This window comes from Crotalus tigris, unplaced genomic scaffold (genome assembly GCF_016545835.1).
Source record: "Crotalus tigris isolate CLP2741 ecotype Arizona unplaced genomic scaffold, ASM1654583v1 scf7180000017585.4430047, whole genome shotgun sequence".
NCBI lineage: Eukaryota > Metazoa > Chordata > Lepidosauria > Squamata > Viperidae > Crotalus > Crotalus tigris.
The window spans coordinates 2682994-2703714 of NW_024096493.1; the positions used below are offsets into that span (position 1 = coordinate 2682994).

Genomic DNA, 20721 nt, shown 5'->3' on the forward strand with positions numbered 1-20721 from the left:
TCTTAAATTATCTTTAAAGAATTATCATGCTTAATATACAACGGTTGAACTAATCTTAGCCATAAAATTGCATATTTTGCCCAACTTCTTGTTCTTTGAAATTCCTTTTTCATCTGATATTTGGAGAATGTTCCCTATAGACATCAAAAGAAAAATCCAAATTTTTCCAAAATTGTGATCGTTTTATTTTTAGGGAAACCAGTTGCAATATATCACCTAAATTTAGACATTTCACTGTTCTTTGAAGAGATTCTGTGATATTGTTTAAATAAATGGACATTTGTCTGGTTTGAATCCAAGCTATTTACCCTATTTACATGACAAAAGAAGCCAAAATGGGTAATAAATATCTATATATACAAGAGCAATGGGAATAAATAATATTGTATATTACATATGTATTGATTGTATGCCATCAGGTCCAAATGACCACATAGATACATCTAATAACATTAACCACTTCATCTGTTGTTCAAGTTAAAAAGTTCACATATTAATAATTAATAACACTTATTTTTTTTTAAAAAACCACATGGTTAGAAAATATCTCTCTCAACTGTTAATTATAAATATGTGGCTATTAAACTTGAGCAAAAATGAAATGGTTAACCACACAGATGCGTGTAGTTAAAGACTAATGATTAATTATTTTGTAATAACTATAAGGCATTCAAAATCACACACATGCTCACATACACCACACCCACGCTCTTCCAATAAGCATTATGTCTTCCAATAGAAGAGACAAACTAAAACAGAATTCCAAGGCTTAAGTTTTCCTTTAAGAACATGTTTATTGGCTACAAAATATCGGCCCAGTCAAAAGGGAAACCAAGACTAAAGTTCCCTCCAAAAAGTTACAGTATTACAAAGTTAAATTTCCCAGCCCAATACTATGCAATCAATTATGTTTCCCAATTGAATAGTTTGGCTGGCTTTCTAACATTAGGCTCAGCCCCCAATCTAATGAACAGAAATGACCTTGGTTCCCATGGGACAGAATTGTTTAGGCTAGCACAAAAATGATACCACCCTCCTCCCAGTCTGGTGGCAACCAAAAACAAGCCAAAATGGCTTCATTCAGGTTCGTTGCAGAGTTGACACACTATTTGTACTAGCAGGCTAATATGGGCAATGATATCATCATGTATAGCTTGCTTTATTTTCCTTAGATAGATTTGGCAGATTGGTTTGGCTCATACCAGTTCTGCATCATAAATCTATTCCAATCAAAAATAATAGAGAGACAAAGAACAAAAATAAATAAATCTATTAATCTATTTTTTTACACATGCATACTGGTTTCTAGCCTGATGCCTTAACCAACACACAAATTGGTTCTCAGGATACTTGATGCTGAAATATTTAGCCCACAAATGAAGTGAAAAAAATAAATAATTTTTGGGACATCTCTAGTATTAATTACTTTTTAATGAATAGAAAGGACATACAACATGAAGCACATTTAAGCTGCATACATTGTGTGTGATCCATAATCAATCAGTATATATATTGGTACTAAGATAAAAACTCAAACATAAAAACTTTATATCTCCCTCTTCACTTCCCTTAAGTTGTACATGATTGTCAGAGAGTATCTGGACAAGTCCCTGCAGTTTTCTTGGCAAGATTTTTCTAAAATAACTTTTCATGCCTTCTTCCAAAGGCTGAGAGAAAGTGACTGGCCCATGGTCACCCAGCTGGCTTTGCGCCTAAGACAGGACTAGAACTCACTATCTCCCATATTGATGAAGATTGTCAGACCTCCAGGTAGAATTGTCTGGAAGTTGAGTCATGGAAACTCAATTCAAAAAAAAAAAAAAAAAAAAGGGAAGGGAAGGGAAGGGAAGGGAAGGGAAGAGAAGGGAAGTCCTGTTGCGATGACTCAACTTCTAGTCACCGTCTTCCAGTTTCTACTATTATGCCTTAACCGCTACACTAGCTCCCAAAATGTGTATGTTCTGATGCAAAGGTTCATTTTTACATTTGTTGCACATGTAAAATGATATCAACTTTTGAAAGCGTCTATACATAGGTAGGTGGGTGAAATTTGCCTCAAAGTGACACTTCATTTTGCAAAGGCAATGCTTTTTATATAGTTTAGGTAAAGAATGAACACAATTTGCTTCAAGTCAACAAGCACTCTTTGGCCTGAACTTTTAGTAAATCAAACAGTTTTGGGGGGACAATGGGGATTCCCTTCAGCACATAAAAAATGGAAGAGGCTTTTAGATACGCAGAGAAGATACCAGCTATTTTAAATTCCAGAGAAAACTTCAGAGAAGAACTCAAAGGAGAGTGAATCATTTTATTAAAATTAAGAGGCCATATTATTTCATGAAATTTCTTATGAACTTTTATTGAAGCCATTCATCCCCCCTAAAGATTTATACAGCCTTAAAAGTTGTAGAAGGGAGATAAAAGTAACATATTAGCTATAGTATGTTTTTACTAGCTATAGTAATTGTTTCACTTTTTCTGCAGTGAAGTAATAGTGAAGGTATTTTTTTCTCAAAGAATGTATGCCACCATAAAAAGAAGGCTTATCAGTTATGCTTAAGCACCTTTAAGTTACAGTTAAATGCAAAAATAAGCACATGAAAATGTCTTGTAGAATAAACTTAACACCATAACTATACACATATTTACCAGGGATAACTGCCATGGTTACTGAACAAAGTGACTTCATTTGACTTATATAATGCTTTATTAATTTTTAAGTATTATTTTTAAATAATAACTACACTTACCTCCAATTCTGGCATTAAATGCAATTCCTACTATACAATGTGAGTTATTTGCTGTAGCTGCCACTTCTCCAGCACAACGGGTTCCATGCCTATAGGAATGAAAGTATTTTAAATTAAGTGACATTAATGCAAACAGAAGCATTTTAAAAAGTATTTTAACAATTCAAATATGAAGCAAGTTAAATTTACTTCAAGAAAGTGACACTGTGGGGATAAAATAATTCACTTTGATGAAGTAAAGCAATGATTCAGTTTGCCTCACTGGAACAATTCTAGTGGCCTTCAACTTGACCTCTTCAGGTCAGTGCTACTACTTCCAATGTCCGAAAGGTGCTTTTTCAAAAGGCAACTGGACTTTCTTTGTTTTTCCTTAAAGATGGTTCACTTCTCATCCACAGTTCAGAACTGAAGAAGCTTCTTGGATGAGAAGTGAACCATCTTCAAGGAAAAACAAAGAAAGTCTAGTTGCCTTTTGAAAAAGGACCTTTGGGACAACCATGATCTGGATGACTGAGAATCTTTATGGATTCTCTTTCAAGGCTTTCCAAGGCCAGGTTGGGCATCATTCAGAGTCTGGAAGCATTTTAGGATTTAATGAAGAAGGTTCCCCTCACCTTTCTTTGGTAGTGTGAACTCTGCAGGAAAAGCTGGGTTTGGGTTCTGAAGAAGTCAGATGTAGTCACTTTACTTTGCTCTTAGAATAGCTGGTTCTTAAGGACTTCTTTAGAAAAATGTCTTTCTTTCTTCAGGAATCAAGACTAGTCTAATGATCAGGTGTCACTGCAGGCATATTAATGCCAAATAAGACAACTGAACAGTACTGATTTATAGAAAAGCATCTTAAAATATAACCAGAATCTATATATGATCATATTTTAATCCATAAATGTTTGTTTAAATGTAGCAGAAACACAACATAAGAATTAGGAACATAACACTGAGAATTGATGAGGTAAAGAATCATTATCAAGCAATTTAAGAAATTGCTTTTGTGCAGTTCAGGTGGTAATTAAAGCCCACAGATATTCTGTAAAAATGCTTTAGTTTAAGGTATAAGGCTGTGCAATAGCTTTAATACCTTTTTGTCACACATGAAGAAAATTCTGGTGGCTGGAAAGGAATTAAGAGCCACAACTTGTTGACTATGTGATCTACTTCAGTTTTATTTTTGTAAAGCTAGATTTGTACAAGTAAAGCACCCATAAACTTAGAACTATACAGAGACATAAAGAATTGGACAGGCTGCTCAGTTATTATTGGCTGGCAACATTATAAAATACAGTTACCTAGTAACTATTTGCTGTGCGAACATAACTCTTCTTTGAACTTTTAGTAAAACAAAACTGGACAATCATATGTGCCATTCTTGTAATGTTTGGTGATGGATTGTGGATAAAATCTTCAATATTACGAATGGTAGTATTTTTTTGTCTTAAAATATATTTTAGTCCAATGTATTTATTTTGTTTATTTAGTTCCCCCTTTATTTATTAGTATAAGCATAAATGAAAGAAATAGCAGATGTATATTGAAATGCAATGATGGCATTAAAAAAATGGATCTGAAAAAGATAGGGAGTATACAAGATTTGCATACTTTCCTCATAAAATCAGTTATATCAATTTTGTAGCTATGCCTCAATACCAGTTAAAATTAATGTAATATAGAATTATAAATCTATTATTAATGTATCCAAATAGTAAATAAAATCACTTTTTCTACATGAAAAAATATGTAGAAACAATCAATGCAATCTTTTTGTAATAATAAAATAAAGCTCTGCGCACTTCAAATGTACATTTCAAATGTGCATAATCAAAACTTTGAGCCTGTACTGTACTAAAGCAAGCTGGAGAACTCAAATCTCATAGGCTATCAAAAGGATATTTACATGGATATTTAAAAGGATATTTAAACTTTAGAAAGTTTAGAAATTAGTCCTTTTGTTTGTTTACATTTTGTAGGAATTTAGATTATACTGTAGAGTACCAATAAACTAGTTCTTGAAGTATTGGGAAAAGACATTATCTAGGCTTCTTTTAAAGAAATGTAATTATCCTAAAAGAGGATAATAAATAATAAAAAATATAAAATCAAATCTGACACGTGTTCATCCATAAATCTCAACAAAGTAATGGCATTCTCAATACAGAATTCTAATCTGTTTTCAATGTATATATACAAACATGCGTACACTTATAACAATTTCCTCACAGGATATTATTGTTTCAATGCTGCTCACCGTATTCTATCCCTCATAATATTTTTCCTGAGATTTACACTGAATATCTCTTTCTTCTTCCACAATCTTTCCTCAATTGCAGTTCTACAGCTTCTGATGTCTGACACTCCACTGTCTTTTGAAAGTTAAAACAAAACAAAACAAAATACAGCTTTATTCAATTTCTCTCTGTCCCTGAAATTTGCTAGCGAGTTTAAGCCTCTTCAATATATAGGGAACCTCAGCTGAGAAATCAGAAATGAAAATGAAGAGTAAAAATGAATGTAATGATGAAAGAGTAGATTGTAGAGGCAAGAATTTCCTATTAGATAAACTAGAAAACTAGTGATTTTGTTGGCAATATAAATAAAGCTCATAATGATGTGATAAACTTAGTCAATAGCAAAGATCAATATTTTCTTATGCTGAAGTGATTATTTTTCAAATTCTTTCTGCAATAAAGGTATTCCAACATAATATACTAAGCAAAACACTAAAATGTGATGCTTTTTATGCTGTGGAAGTTAATGCTGGCAAAACGAAGTCACAAATGTTCACATTATTAGCCATTTACCCCAAGTACGTCAGCAATGTTTGTGCAGCTGTGTTGAAAGAATTTCAAGGGATTATATGTTATTTTCTTCTGTCCTCTGTCATCTACTGATCCACCTGCTGCTTTGGATGATAACTTCCTTAGAAGTAGCAACAACTCACAATAAAAAGATTATGGCTTTATTTATGGTTTATGAAAAAGATACCACAACTTTTGATAATATAGTAATAAAATTATTTCAAACAAGATTGAAATGAAAAAATTGGGCATGCATGTTCAAAGTAGAAGTGTTGCTAATGATGATCAGATAAAAATGTTCTGTAATTGGATACTAATATTTTAAAGTTGCTAAATACTCATTTTCCTATTCCAAATCCAGCATTCATGCTGAATGCTGGTTACTTTTCCTTTGCTAAACAGAAGAAGAGATAAAATGATTTTTTACAAATGTACTGTAAACAGACCGACCAAGCTTAGTTAAGGGAACCAAAAAAAAGTACACGTTTCTCTAAAATTGCATAATGAATAAACAGACATATCAAACTGTTGTTTTTATTTCTCTACGCATACTTTTCCACATTCAATAGTAATAAAGCAATCTTAGCCTCCTGCATGACACATTGTGGGAACAGCTAAGTACACATTAAAGTCCACTGTCATTATTGATAAAATAAAGAGAGTGGAGCAATGGCTAGTTTCATATGATGATTCAATACAGCTAATTTTTGTTGTTATTTAATAGGCAAGAATAATGTAACAACTGCTAAGTGAATTAAAAGCTTTGAGTGAATTACAGCTCACTCTATGCAGGAAAAAAATGTAACAGAATCCAACTAAATTGCATGCATATAATCTTTTCAATGCTTTTTCAAAAAAAGGAAAAAAAGTCATGTATTGCAGTCATCTGTATCAGTGAAAAGAGATCTTTCTCATCTCTGGAACTGACCTTAATATTTTATAAAATAGGTTTATTGGTTCCAAGATCAAGAGTTTTTGGTTTTTCTGTTACAAGATGCAAGAGTAAAGTATAGGGAAAGTGCCTTTTTTCCAAATTCTGAAATTCTCGTTTATTGAGAAGCTTTAACGGTGCTATAAAACTTTGTTTTAGGATATATGGCACTGTATCACTTTATGTGGTGTGCATACAGTATATTTCACATCTTGCTACAGATTCCGTTTGTTTTTCTAATAGAGTTTTAGAATTTTAATGGCTGTTACTTTGGATGAAAAATGAATCAATTCACATTATGGGAATAGATTTATCTATCTCGATTAAAGGAATGCATTATATTAAATGGTTTTTTTGATTTTACAAAGTCTAAAAATCAACTGTGAGCTCTCAGATGCACAAAATGCAAGAGAATGCAATAATATCTGTAGCTCATGATTGAACTGTTAAAGGCTTCGTGCTCTGTGAGCTTGACTGAACTCCACACATAGAATAGTCAGGATAGAACTTGGAGTCAATAAACTGAAATCAGATTCATTGGTAAAATTAGATGATTTGTAAAGTGAAAATATGCATCTCTTCTCCAATTATAATTCAAATAATAATACTGAAATAATAAAACAATATGTGAACTTAAGCCTATCTAATCCTAAGTATGAATGAAAATGTCCTTGCTGCTTTCCTGGGAAGAAGATACATTAATGTAATACTAACATCAAGTAGCCACATCTCTTTTTCTCAGAAAAAAACTAAAAATAAATTGAATCTATTTCTGATAGTTAAATGTATATTCTGTCATCTTGGAACTTAAGTTTAACTCTGGACAAATAAATTCATTTTATCTTTCTTCCATTTACTTTTAAATAGCTTGATCTTAATCCCATTGAAGTTGATTTCAAAGTTAATCCCACAAGTTGATTTCTCTGTCTCCTTTCAAGAACAACTTGAAGAAACTGTTCTTGTAGAAGATCTTAAAATGATGAAGTAAAGCATAGTCATTTGGTCCCATCCTTGCATTTAAATCTCCACTGATTATTATTGATGCTGCTGGATATTTATCTAAACAAGTGAAGATAAAAGTTTCTATATGTGCCCAAGTGAGCATTTATTTTAAAAAGAGGAATCCCAAAGGTGCTTTTTCACAAGACAACTGGACTTTCTTGTTTTTCTTTGAGAGCTGAAGAAGCTTCTTGGATGAGAAGCAAAAGGTGTTCAAGGAAAAAAATAAGAAAGTCCAATTGCCTCATGAAAAAGCACCTTTCGGATAACTATGACCTGGATGACTGAGAATCTCCATAGATAAAAAGGGGAATATAAACATTAAAAGTAAAATTTCAACTTCATTGGATGAAAGCAAAGAGGCTTTGTGCCATGGCTTCAAAGAAAGCAGTGAAACACATTTAAACTCCAAAGCTGGATAAAGCTGTCACAATACCATCCTCAAGTTTCCTTCCTGCATTAGTGGGGGAGGGGCAAATTAATTGACCCATTCATCTTAACTTCTGATGCAGCCCAAGTGTCTGAAGGAAAAGGATATCAAATTGTGATAGATAACAAAAGAAAAGGTTGATCTTTTAATGGTGCTGACCAACCTGCAATATTCCAGGTTAAAAAGGAGATTACATTATCATTTGAAGGCAACCATGTGGCTTGATTTTGATTTTGGCAAATCAATGATGTAAAATAGTTGTGTTGGGTTGAAAAATCAATGGCAAGCAACCAGACCTCCTTTAGGGGCAGGTTTATCTCATGCAAATTCTGTAACTGCTCCTGGGAACCTTGCTCTGAGAAATTGAAATCATCACAGTTCAATAGAGTATACATTACAGGGACTTCATTCAATACACTGGGTACAAGATTGATGGTTTTTGCTCTGCATGATTGAATTGGCAAGAAGACTGCCTCCTGATCCCCTGCTTAGCAGTTACAGATCTAATTGGATATCTCAGTGTGTAACAAAATTTCTCATCAGCTATAATGGTGGCTTGGGTTGGCCCCACAAGATTGCTTAATGGCTCAGAAGGATCTAGGGAGCTTTAGTATGAGTGATGATAATCAGCTATTCCATTCTCCACCAAGAGGGTCAGCAATTTAGTATCAGCAATTGGAGAAACAAGGTCTATCAGTAACTGTGCTATAGCCATTGTAACCAGTAGAGTTGTCTCCATATTTTAAAACTTACGTAGTACATTATCTTGTTCATCTCCTGGTAAAGAATCAAAAACACTAATGAAGCCAGGTACATCTGGGTATGAAGAGTCTTCATTTAGTAAATCTAACTGACTACAAAAGCCTTGCTTTCTTAAATCTGGAGGTGGTGCAGCAGGAGTCTTGGAGGCATCTGGGATTGACTTAAAGTGGTTATTTGACATAGCTGACATAGAGTCAAATAAAAATTTGATCTTTTCATCACAAAAAGCTCAACGAAAGAGTCAAACAAAGCTAAATAGGCACTCATCTTAAATAACATCAATGGGAAGGATCTGCTTATAGTTTAAGATATTTGGGAGCCATTCAAGACCAACTATATTTATCTAGCTGTATTGGCAATTAAGAAGTTATCCTAGAGACATTACTATTGTTTTCCTTGAATTAGCAGCTGATATTATAACTGTCCCAAAAAATGCTGAGTGTGATCTGTTATGTCTGCAATAAATGATCTGAAGCAGAAAAAAATACTTCAGCATCTGAAGGAGCTTTTATATATGTGAAGAGCATCTTCTTTGTCTTATAAAGAGTTACAGAGTTATTAGAACAAGCATTTGGATATTGTGGTATGTGTCAGATTGTTTTACTTTTTCCTTAATTGCTTGCTCTTTTACAGTCCATGTGCCCAAGATATGATGACTAGGTGAATCAGTTATATCAGTTTTGATAGGCGTAAAAAGTCCAGTTTCCTGCTTTTGCCATATCATCTTTTGCCATGTCCAGTTAGTATTTTATGGTTGAGAGTTGCTCAAATATCAAAATCACAATTGAACTGTGAACAGCATGTTTTGCCATAAATTCTGTTGAGTTTTCCCAAGAGACCCTCTCCCTCTTCTGATTTGATTTTTTTTTGTCTTTAAGCTTATTTTCAATTCCCCTGAGGCTGGTAGAATTAGTTGCAATGGTGTCACAAAATGAGAGCCCACGAAGGACCTGACTCCTATTTAGTTCATCCCTGTCAGATAAGGAGAGCTTTGACAGTTGTTGTTGTTTTCAGTTCTGTTTGAAGATCCTATTCCAGTGTATCAAATTTGTTTAAAGGAGCATTTGTTTTACTTACAGATCCTTTTCATGCAAAGTGTTCTTCTGTCTTTTGGCTGTTTAGCTGACATCAATAAAGGGGGACTGTCTGGGCTGGTGACATGTCATTTCTTTCTTTTTTCCATATCATTCAGGTCCACAAGAAGTCCTTTATCTGTCCCTTTACCTTAACATTTGTCTCACCCCAAACAATTTAAGAGAAAGTTCCATGAAAAATGCTAAAAAAACTAATAATATAATTAAGCAGGCAGGAACTGAAAAATTGTTATTGGACTAATAGTTCCATCCATCCCCAACAGTAGTTTAACATGTGCCCTTTGTAAATTCAAGATAAGAAGGCTTTCCAAATTATTGTTCTGATTTATTATTGTATGTTCTTTTTAGTTACTAAGACATCAGTTGGTTTCAAATGTAAATCCATTTTGGCATTTTTTTTCATATCACATTAAAATTAGTCTTAGTCTGTTTTAGCCAATAAAATCTATTTGTCTTCTACATCCTCTGTTAAATCCATGCCTATAGTATCAGACAATCTTGTAAGTAATTTCTGAGCATCTTGTTCCCAACAGCCTTAACTTCTTCTATAGACAAATAGTACTGCTCCATTGTATCAACGAGTCTCTTCTCCTTCAATTTTAATCCTTAGTTTTCTCTGATTTCCTTTCATCAACCTTCAAAGTCCCCTCTTATCATGTTTATCTTCTGATCAGCAAAAACTTTCCCATGAGAGGATTTCTTACAGTTAATTTCAAAATTTTCACATAGTCTTTTATAAAATTTTAAGCACTCCTCATAAAATATTATTTAAAGTGCATCTAGCCCTTTTATTTAGTCTTTAACCTTCCGGTCCCTCTTGTTTTCCAAAAATTACAAAGTTTTTTCCTTTTTAATCCTTAAGCTTATATAAATTTCTTTCATCTAGGATAAAAAGAAGTTATCCCTGCATGATGAAAGTTGCCCTTCAGAAGGTTCTTAATATTCAATAAATCAATAGCAAGCAACTTCCTAAGTAGGTAAGAGAGGAAGTAGGCGAATGAAGGATCTGATCTGAAAGTACTGAACCATGACTTAGGCAAGTTAATTTTCCCTTGGCCTTCAGAGCTCTCAAATGCTCCAGAGATTGCTATTTTGTGATCTCGGTATAGTCAAACTCTGTATGGAGCAAACTTGTTGATGATCCTAGTCCTCTCCTCCACATGGGGAGCACTTGATTAGTTCTCCAGCACTTCTTATTGCAGCAATCATCTACCATTGTTTCCCTGGAAGCCGACATGTGTTCATTATCAAAATAATCTGTGGTTAGGATATTTCAAGAGTAAAGAAATATTTCTGATACTGATGTCTAGCAACCTATCAGGGGCTGGGATTGTGTTACAGGCAGTTAAAACATGCCAGAAATTGTACTAAATACTAATGTTACCGAAACAGGTAAGAATATGATCATTTTCTAGACTAAGTTCAATCATTATAAATTACCTGTATATATGCATGCAATTTATATCCCACCATTTGTTCAGGACTTCAACACAGCACAAATAGTGCATCATTTTCCTACTATATCCACAAAAAAAATGTGAAGTAGGTTGGGATGAGAATGAAAGAAACATAAATGTGAATTTCCCTATTACCAGTCCAACAGTATTTTTTATAAGTTTGCATTCATCACAACAGGAAGCTGATACAGTTTGCTACTTATTACAAAGATAGAATTTGAAGAAAGAAGGATTAGTCTATAATTTAAGTCATGTCTATCACCACATATATTAAATTAGCTAAACTGAGATAATACAACGCAAGCATACACATATTGGGCATCCATTAATATTTTGATGATTTATGGTCCAACTGTTAAATGTTATGACATAAGCTTATATTAATATCTGAAGCACTACATCAGCACAAAATATTATTCTGGCTCTTCGGAACTGCCATCATGATAAACTTATTTGCAGTAGGTTTTATTGCTTCATTTTTGTACAACAATTCTGGTAAAAACCTGATAAATCAAGTTAGAATCTTTTTGCATGTGAATATATAAACGTGTACAAAGGATAGGAAGAAAATATCCATCCTAACAAAAAGGAATAACCGACCCTTAAGAAAGTAATACAGATTTTCATCCAAGCCATAAGAAGCAGTTTAGTGTAGGAGTCTATTAAACATGTTAAGATCACAGTTCTATTTCATTCTACCTCATACCTTTTTAGCTGATAACCCACCAATCCAAATGCTGTCAGCATTTATTTATTTGACAACTTTTCTATTCCTAAAATGGCAGTCATACTTCATAACAGGAATATTATAAACCTTTTGAAAAGTAATTCTTTGTGACTGGTAGAAAAGTGGCAACCATACTGAGGATAAGAAGCAATTTTTACAACCCTTCCCCCCCCCTCTATAACTCACTATGCAAATTTGCTCAGAAAGGTCACTGATTTTTCAGAATAAATTTAATGGGAAGATTTAATTTTTTTTCTAGCTGTGGAGATTCTACTATTAGATAAACTTTAAAATCATTAGCAAAAATAAAATAAAAACTTTCCAAGGAGGTAATAATTATGCTGAAAATTAATAACAATTTAATATTTTAATCTTTAAGTTATTTAACATCTGCTCAGGCAATTCATTCTGTAGATTAAGTACATCTATCTAAAAATAAGGTATATGTAACTTAATTTACCCAGAAGCACATTTTAATTTAAAATCATCAGCATTCTGTATCTATACAATATAGATCACTGAACTTACTTGTTTTCATTGCTGGCATCATATCGAGGCATAGGGTCAATATCATTACCATTGACATCAAAACTGGCATCTGGGTCCTGTAACCAACAGTGAGGTAAGATGGAAAAAGAAGGGACAGCAGAACCTGATTAATTAGCTATTGATTCATCTAAATTCATATATTCCTCAGCAGGTTTTTATAAGCATGTAATTAGGTTAACTAAGATTCCTGTGGTTCTGTATTGGATGCTTGTCCAAAACTAACTATTTAATTGTATTTAGGATATGTTCTTAAAGCATAGGTCTCAAAATCAAGCCATCATGAGAGCTCGATGAGAACAAATTCATATTTTGAGGACTGCAAGTTATGCCATACATTAATATAGAATCTATTTTTAATAATTACACTTTAATTTATATTTATATGGTATATTGCACTCCCAGCAATTTCAGAAAATTTGGCCAAGGATGATCTGTAGATGCTGAGATCATTAGAAGCATTAGGATCATTTTAGAAGCATTCTAGAAGCATCAGCAATCATTCTAACATCATTAGAAAGGTGTAGGTTGACCACAACAGACAATATATCTTTCAGATGGAAGCTCATTTCCTAATAAAAATATATTTATTCCCCTTTTCTATCCATTCACCCTGGTCAGTTTTCCAAGCCTTTTGCTCCTAGAAGCAAAAGTGGAATCAGCTCAGAAATTTGCACACATTCCACCCCAACATTTGATAGGTATCCAACATGAGATCGTTACAGTTTACTTTTGCTTCCTTAGTGCGAATGGTAGCCCCAGTCTTTTTCCAGTTGTTGCCTTGCAGGATCACTCTTTCTTACAAAAAGCTGCTAAGCTTTCACCAAGACAACTCTCTAGTCCCTATTTACCTCTTCTATCAATCCACACGGGATGGTACATCACATTTCCTTCTCTGATTATGGTTTTTTTCTCCTTTCTTTTTGGAATATATGGACTTTTTCATATCACAGTTTTATTCTCCCAAAGCCCAAGTAAAGGAGGGTATACAAAGAGGGACACACTTTGTTCCTCTTCTCAGCTGATTTTTTTGTTTTATTTTGCCAGAGAAGAGAACTCAAAGAGAGGCACCTATTTGAGGAACCCATAACTACCAATCTAATGAAGAGAATGTCATGGTTTCGATAGATGAGACCAATTAAAGCAGAAATCTGAGGCTTGAGTTTTTCTCTAAGAACATGTTTATTGGCTACAAAGTATTGTAGGGGTGGGGTGCCCCAGGGCTCTGTTCTGGGCCCAATACTCTTCAACATCTTCATCAACAATTTGGATGAAGGGATAGATGGGGAACTCATCAAATTTGCAGATGACACCAAGCTGGCAGGAATAGCCAACACTCCAGAAGACAGGCTTCAGGTACAGAAGGATCTGGACAGACTTGAACACTGGGCACTAACTAACAAAATGAAATTCAATGGTGAAAAAAGCAAGGTTCTACATTTAGGCAAGAAAAACCAAATGCACAAGTACAGCATAGGTGGCAACATGCTCAATAGTAGTAACTGTGAGAGGGACCTCGGAGTCCTAGTATACAATCACCTAAATATGAGCCAGCAGTGTGCTGCAGCTGCCAAAAAGGCCAACACAGTGCTAGGCTGCATTAACAGAGGGATAGAATCAAGATCACGTGAAGTATTAATACCACTCTTCAATGCCTTGGTAAGGCCACACTTGGAATACTGCATCCAGTTTGGTCACCACGATGTAAAAAAGATGTTGAGACTCTAGAAAGAGTACAGAGAAGAGCAACAAAGATGATTAGGGGACTGGAGGCTAAAACATATAAGGAACGGTTGCTAGAATTGGTTATGTCTAGTTTAACGAAGAGAAGGACAAGGGGGGACATGATAGCAGTATTCCAATATCTCAGGGCTGCCATAAAGAAGAGGGAATTAAGCTATTTTCCAAAGCACCTGAAGGCAGGACAAGAAGCAACGGGTGGAAACTAATCAAGGAGAGAAGCAACCTAGAACTAAGTAGAAACTTCCTGACAGTGAGAACAATTAATCAGTGGAACAGCTTGCCTCCAGAAGCAGTAAATTCTCCAACACTGGAAGTTTTTAAGAAGAGACTGGACAGCCATTTGTCCGAAATGGTGTAGGGTTTCCTGCCCGAGCAGGGGGTTGGACTAGATGACCTCCAAGGTCCCTTCCAACTTTACTATTATTATTATTATTATTATTATTATTATTATTATTATTATTATTATTATTATTATTGGCACAGTCAAAAGTGAAACCAAGACTAAAATTCCCTCCAAAAAGTAACAGCATTACAAAATTAAACTTCCCACCCCAAAATCTATGCAATCTACTATGTTTCCCAGTAGAATAATTTGGCGGGCTTTCTAATATTGGACTCAACCCCCAGTCTAATGAACAGAAATGACCTTGGTTCCCATGGGACAGAGAATTGTTTAGACTAGCACAAAACTCCCCATTCCTCCCCCCAATATTGTGGCAACTGAAAACGAGCAAGATGGCTTCAGTCAGGTTCGTTGCAGAGTTGACAAAGGCAACGTTTAGTCCTGGCAGTCTCATTGTAACTTATCTCCACCCCTTTTGTAGTGAACAAATGAGGAAGCTCAGCTATTGTTTTTGCTTTCCTCAGCAGCCAGACAGTTGCAATTCCTACAATGTAAGATATAGAATGCTGCAATGATGGCAACCTCAATTCTCTCTCTTATAACGTGGTGCACAACTAAACCCTGAGATGCTAAAGCTGGGCATCCAACTTGTCCACCTTCCAATGTGTCCCTAGTGACTTCTCCTAGGTGTGCTGAGAGAAGTGGATCAATGGAGATTCTTCATGTTCATGATCCGTGACTATCTGCCCATCCCCTCTATAGAAAGTGATGATACATGTTTGGAAGGAAAAGTTGTGAATGAGGTGCTGGGGATAAGTGAGTTCATGCCAGCTTTTGGCAATAGCATGGCACGGATGGATAAAGCATATTCGGGCTGCAGAGAATGAAGATGAAGGAAGGTTGCATCATGTATTGCAACTCCTGTATTTAAGTACTTCTATTTATGAAAAATAATTGCCTTAATTAAAATAAATTCATGTGATTCTAATAATGCCAAGCTTCTTCATATAAATCCTTTTCAACGCATATATTTATTTCCAACGTGGATTACCTTCATTCTTACTAAAAGACATAGCTATTTAGGTGATCCTAAGAGAACATTACTTGCCTAAAGGAAATATCTTCATGTGTTCATAAAATGATTTGCAAACACAACTTCAATTATTAAGCCCACTTTGAAAATGATACTATACATGTATCAATTACACATTTTCATATCTTTAATAGATATAATGGATGTAAAATTTGATTTTATTTTCTCCACTTTTCCTGTAGAAAACATTTGCTTTTGATTCCAGTCAAATGATACAGCTGAATTTGTATGCATGTGCAGTTCAGGCCTGATTTGATTCATATTGATGATCTGAGATTCAAGGAGATTTGAATCTTTTATTTGAGTTTGTGATTCAATAGTTGAGGGCTAACCAATTTAGTTCAAAAGTTTGAAATTAAATTTTTACTAATGTCATCAGTTATAATGAGAAAGCATCAAAATGTCTGTAAGTGAAATATTACAACTGGCCAGATTAAAAATGTTGAGAGATGAGAAAGTGAATAAAGCACAAAGCATTCATTTCAAAAGAATTCCAATACATACAGTATAATAAGATGATACAATTCAGTGATTAGAAAAGAGAAGAGGACGACCAGCTGCAAACTGGCTGGAACTCAATTACAGTAGTGATGAGTGCACAGTTGTGAGACTTGAAAAAAAAAAGAGTTTAGGAATAGATCATCATGTAGAAGATATATGTGAACACTAAATGATGAAAACAACTTGATGGCACAAAATCAATCAAGTTGCTCGTGTCAAATGTCCAAAAGGTGATCACATTCAGCATGACCAGGTCAAATTCAGGTCAAATAATTGTGGATATAATAAAAACTACAATGAAGTCATGTGCATTTTGATGTCTTTTCAAGAATGATGAAAATTAGGTCATGATGCACATGAAATTATTTTCCCTCCCCAAGGAAACCCTTGATGTTGGATGAAATTGAAAATATTATTCTGCTGATAGATCATATCCTGTCTGTGGAAGCATTATCTTCTCCCTTTGCTGCCTTCTCCATGCTCTGATACTTAAAGTGTGACTGGATTGTCTAAAACAGAATTTAAGGGTATGCAGTGGGTATAGCATGAGAAATAATATTTTCGCTAAATATTGTCAGAATGTTCAGTTTAAAGTAGGAAGTGCAGAACAGTGTAGAATATTGCTTAATTTATCTTTAAATGTCCCCCTTCCATCTTTTTAAAGATAAGTAGCAGAAAAGAGAGGAAAAATATAACAGCTTTTAAACTAATCAGTAGAAAACCTGAGTTGCATTGAATCAATGTAGCAAATGTCCTGCTCTAAGTTAAAAATAATTTTCATGAACTGCTTACAAAACAGTTTTTCGTCTTGCTTTTTGTAGGATGACAGGCTTAGGATGACATTGAAGAATGCTCAGTGACTCGGCCTGGTGAGAGACTGTGGTTTATTATGTATGATCATTGGATTTGTGGATATCTGGAGGACTGGTATCATTAACTGGCAAATTTGGGCTGCCCTGGAAAGGGCTTCTCATCAATTGCAGGTTGTGACCTGCAGGCATAGTTAGTTATTAAGCAGAGGCAACAGAAGTCGCTGGCATTATGAGACACATTGCCACGGAGACTGGCAAACCACAGAGAAAACAACATTCATAGCCTTGTCTTAAAAAGTTTGTAATTGTCAGCTTGGTATCTGTTGAGAACCTTCTGCTTGTTCAAATCATGCAGACTTTAAAAATAAAGCCCGAGCTAAGAGAGTATATTCCAAGTGCTAAGAACTGAATTTAAAATCAGTTATGTCGCTAATATTTGCATGGACACATGTAATTCCATTGGAAAAATCAAGAATGAAGCATAGTCACATTCAAGAAACAGGGAAGGAATGAGATCCAAAGCAATGCTTGTTTTGCCAGCCAATATTGTTGTGATAAAGGCAGAGTTAAATGAAGTAATAAAACTGATTATCAGTTACTTGGGTAAGTGTTGGGAAGTCTATCATATTACTCAAATTTCATTAGTATTCTCCATACATATAAATGAAGTTACAACACTGTGTTTTGTCTATAACAAGCATGAATGTTATTCAGTTAGTTTGGACACATCGGTTATAAACCTTTCTTGGCTTTTCCTGAAACATCACTTGGGTCAGGGAAATGAGTCTACATGTCAGTTCCATGTAGCCCAGGAGTGTCAAACTGCCAGCCCACGGGCCGGATGCATCATGCCGAAACCGTGCCCACCCCATTGCCGGCAATGGAAAAAAAAGTCACGATATGTCACGACACGTCACATGACGTTGCAAGTGTGACACCCCTGATGTAGCCCAAGCATTGTGCTTCCTGCTCCTCTTCTATTTTCTGCAAAGTGCGCTTCATAACAAGAGACAACTGTGCAATTCAGCTTACATTGTATTTTTATTAGGTTGCAAGAAGTTTTACTTTCCCCTAGTTGAATGGTGTGTGTGTGTGTGTGTGTGTGTGAAGCGTGTACAGAATAAATTCTGCAACTGATCTTCTGTGCTTGGGGATTGGGAAAACAAAAGAATGGGAGCAGGGGCTTTTAATATTTATGTTGTGGAAAAGAAGTAACTACTCAAGCAATTAAAACTAGTTGCTATCTTATTTATTTATATAACAGCCCCAGAACTGGAGCAATGAAAAAAACCACTGATATGCTTCAAAGCCACACAGTTGAGCTTTTCTGATTTAAAAAAGATCTTCTGGTTTCTGACTTCTGATTGTTTACTGAATTATATGTGTGTCCTGACTAATAAACTCTGGTAATGAAAGTTAACTATTCTTGGACTTAACAAATATTAAGAAAAAAACTCCTAACTTGCTGATAATTAGAATTTCTAAAAATTCTCTTATATACTTAAAACAATTTTTCTCAAAAGTCTTCAATATTAGACAATAGAGTTGGGATTTTTTTTTGCTAAGGACTGGATCTTTTCAAGAACTGCCTACAGAAGAAATGAGTTACTCTAGGAGGGTGTTTGGCATAAATGTGACTTAAAACTTATAAGCTATCTAATTTTTATTACAAGCATCGATGGCACATTAAATCTATAATATTTCCCTCTTTTCTAGTTTTCCTTATTTAGCTACATATATACATATACATATAGATATAGTGCTTGTATAAGAAGATAGTTTCCCAGAACTAAACAATCTTTTATGTTTTCTCTAGACAATTTGAGGAACCTGATGTCAAATCATTTCTAAAGCATTCATTGTAGTAAATTAGTGATGTGGTTAGCTTGACTTTGGCTTAATGTGCTATATGAACCAAAGCGTTATGGTTTTTAAACCATGATTTATGCCTAAATCAAATATGTAAACACCCAGCCAAAGCTGTTTTCTAAAAACAGCTTGATTAATGTGAGTTTAAGAGGAAACTGTATCCTCATTATAAAGATTGCAGTTAAGAATTTGATAGGCAGGATGAGATGAGTTATCATAATTGAATCAGAAAATGCTAGTAATAAAAAACAAAGTGCTAAAATTGAAATAAAATGTTCATTGGCAATGTGTAATAATATATGATTTAGCCCCTCAAAATATTAATTGATAAATTCATGATGGAATATATATAGCTTCTAGTAAATACGTTTTGCAGCTATATTCTAAGATACACTCAGTAAATAGGTAAGAACAGAGGTCTTCAAACTTGGCTCTTTTATGACCTGTGGACTTCAACTCCCAGAATTCCTCAGCCAGCATCCCTGGCTGAGGAATTCTGGGAGTTGAAGTCCACAAATCATAATAGGGCCAAGTCTGAAGACCCCTGGGTAAGAGGAATCTTAGTATTTATAAGCTTGAGAATAAATTGAAGTCAACTGGCTTATAAAACAGGACATAGCTGCACAAAATACATTATGTGCTAATAAGGGAGAGCCTGATATTAATATTAAAGAACTCAGTCTACATGGAATATAAACAATTGATACTTCACCTGGTTACTCATCCCAGATCTTGCTTATAGTTCAGTTGTTTAGAATTTCTTATTAACTGCCCCAGAATATTATATGCATTACACCTTGGTCTACAGCAGGGGTGTCGGCCCATGGACCGGATGCGTCATGCAGACGCCATGCTCACCCCATTGCCGGCAATGGCAAAACCATCCCGATATGTTGCGCGACATCACGTGATGTTGCGAGTTTGACATGTTTGGTCTACAGATACAGTTTGATTGGATTCTTGGATTTTAACTTCTGCCTTTGAACTCAGCGTCTCCACTTGTTTTCCTAAAGATTCTATGTTTTACAAATACACAGGGCAGCTTTGCATTTTATTACTGTCTTTGGACCACAGATCGTAGGCAGTTTATTATCAATTAGCAACAGGTTCTGCAGTCTGAAGCAACATGGGCACTCACATAATTCTGCATCAAGTCTGGATGGTTTCTTTCAATGCCATCATCCAAAATAGTGATCACAATATTCTTTCCAGTGTAACCTCTCCTCCAGGCACCAACAATATTCATATCTGACTGACAAAGATGTGTATTATCACTGCAATGCTAGAGAAAGGGAAGAGAACAAAATAAGGATTGCATGTAAGTGATTAGTCACAAATGCAAGATAAAAAAAAAACATTTTCATTAGCATAACCAAATAAATTGTCAACATATTGACTTTTTAAACAGGAGATCGAAAACTAATCTCCTAAATAAGAAGCAGCAAGGTAATTTTAATGAATGGCAAATGAAAAGAAAATGATTCAAACTTATTACTTCTTTTGAAATCCTTTTTATATGGAGAAATAGTTATTAGATAACATTTTGTTATTATATATTCCTAGAAATCATCCCAAGAGTTATAAAATGTCTTTTCTGGATTACCCTTCTGGGATTGCATTTGAATTTTTCAGCATTCAACATGGCAAAACTAGACCAAATGGCTGTACAAAATAGCATGGAACATATACACACATGCACACATATACAAACTCATGTACAAATGCTTATGTGTGGGATATATGTGAGAATATGGATAGAGTTATGTACTGTATAATCTATGAAATGACTACCTAGAATCTTATATTTCCAAAAAAAAAGGGAATGGAAAAAATGTTCGCATGTTTAGTGCAGCAGCAGCAGCAGTAAAAGAT

General features: G+C 34.6%; 1 protein-coding gene across 4 annotated transcripts in view; it reads right to left on the reverse strand.

The window, feature by feature from the left end:
- Nucleotides 1–20721, reverse strand: part of PCSK5 (proprotein convertase subtilisin/kexin type 5) — a 221874-nt gene that overhangs the window by 132223 nt on the left and 68930 nt on the right. For all 4 annotated transcript variants that reach the window (XM_039361345.1, XM_039361354.1, XM_039361370.1 and 1 more), the window contains exons 4-6: nt 19988–20131; nt 12471–12547; nt 2751–2839 (exon numbers count right to left, since the gene is read on the reverse strand). In XM_039361345.1, the coding sequence (XP_039217279.1) occupies nt 2751–2839; nt 12471–12547; nt 19988–20131 (310 nt within the window). The remainder of the gene's footprint in view (nt 1–2750; nt 2840–12470; nt 12548–19987; nt 20132–20721) is intronic.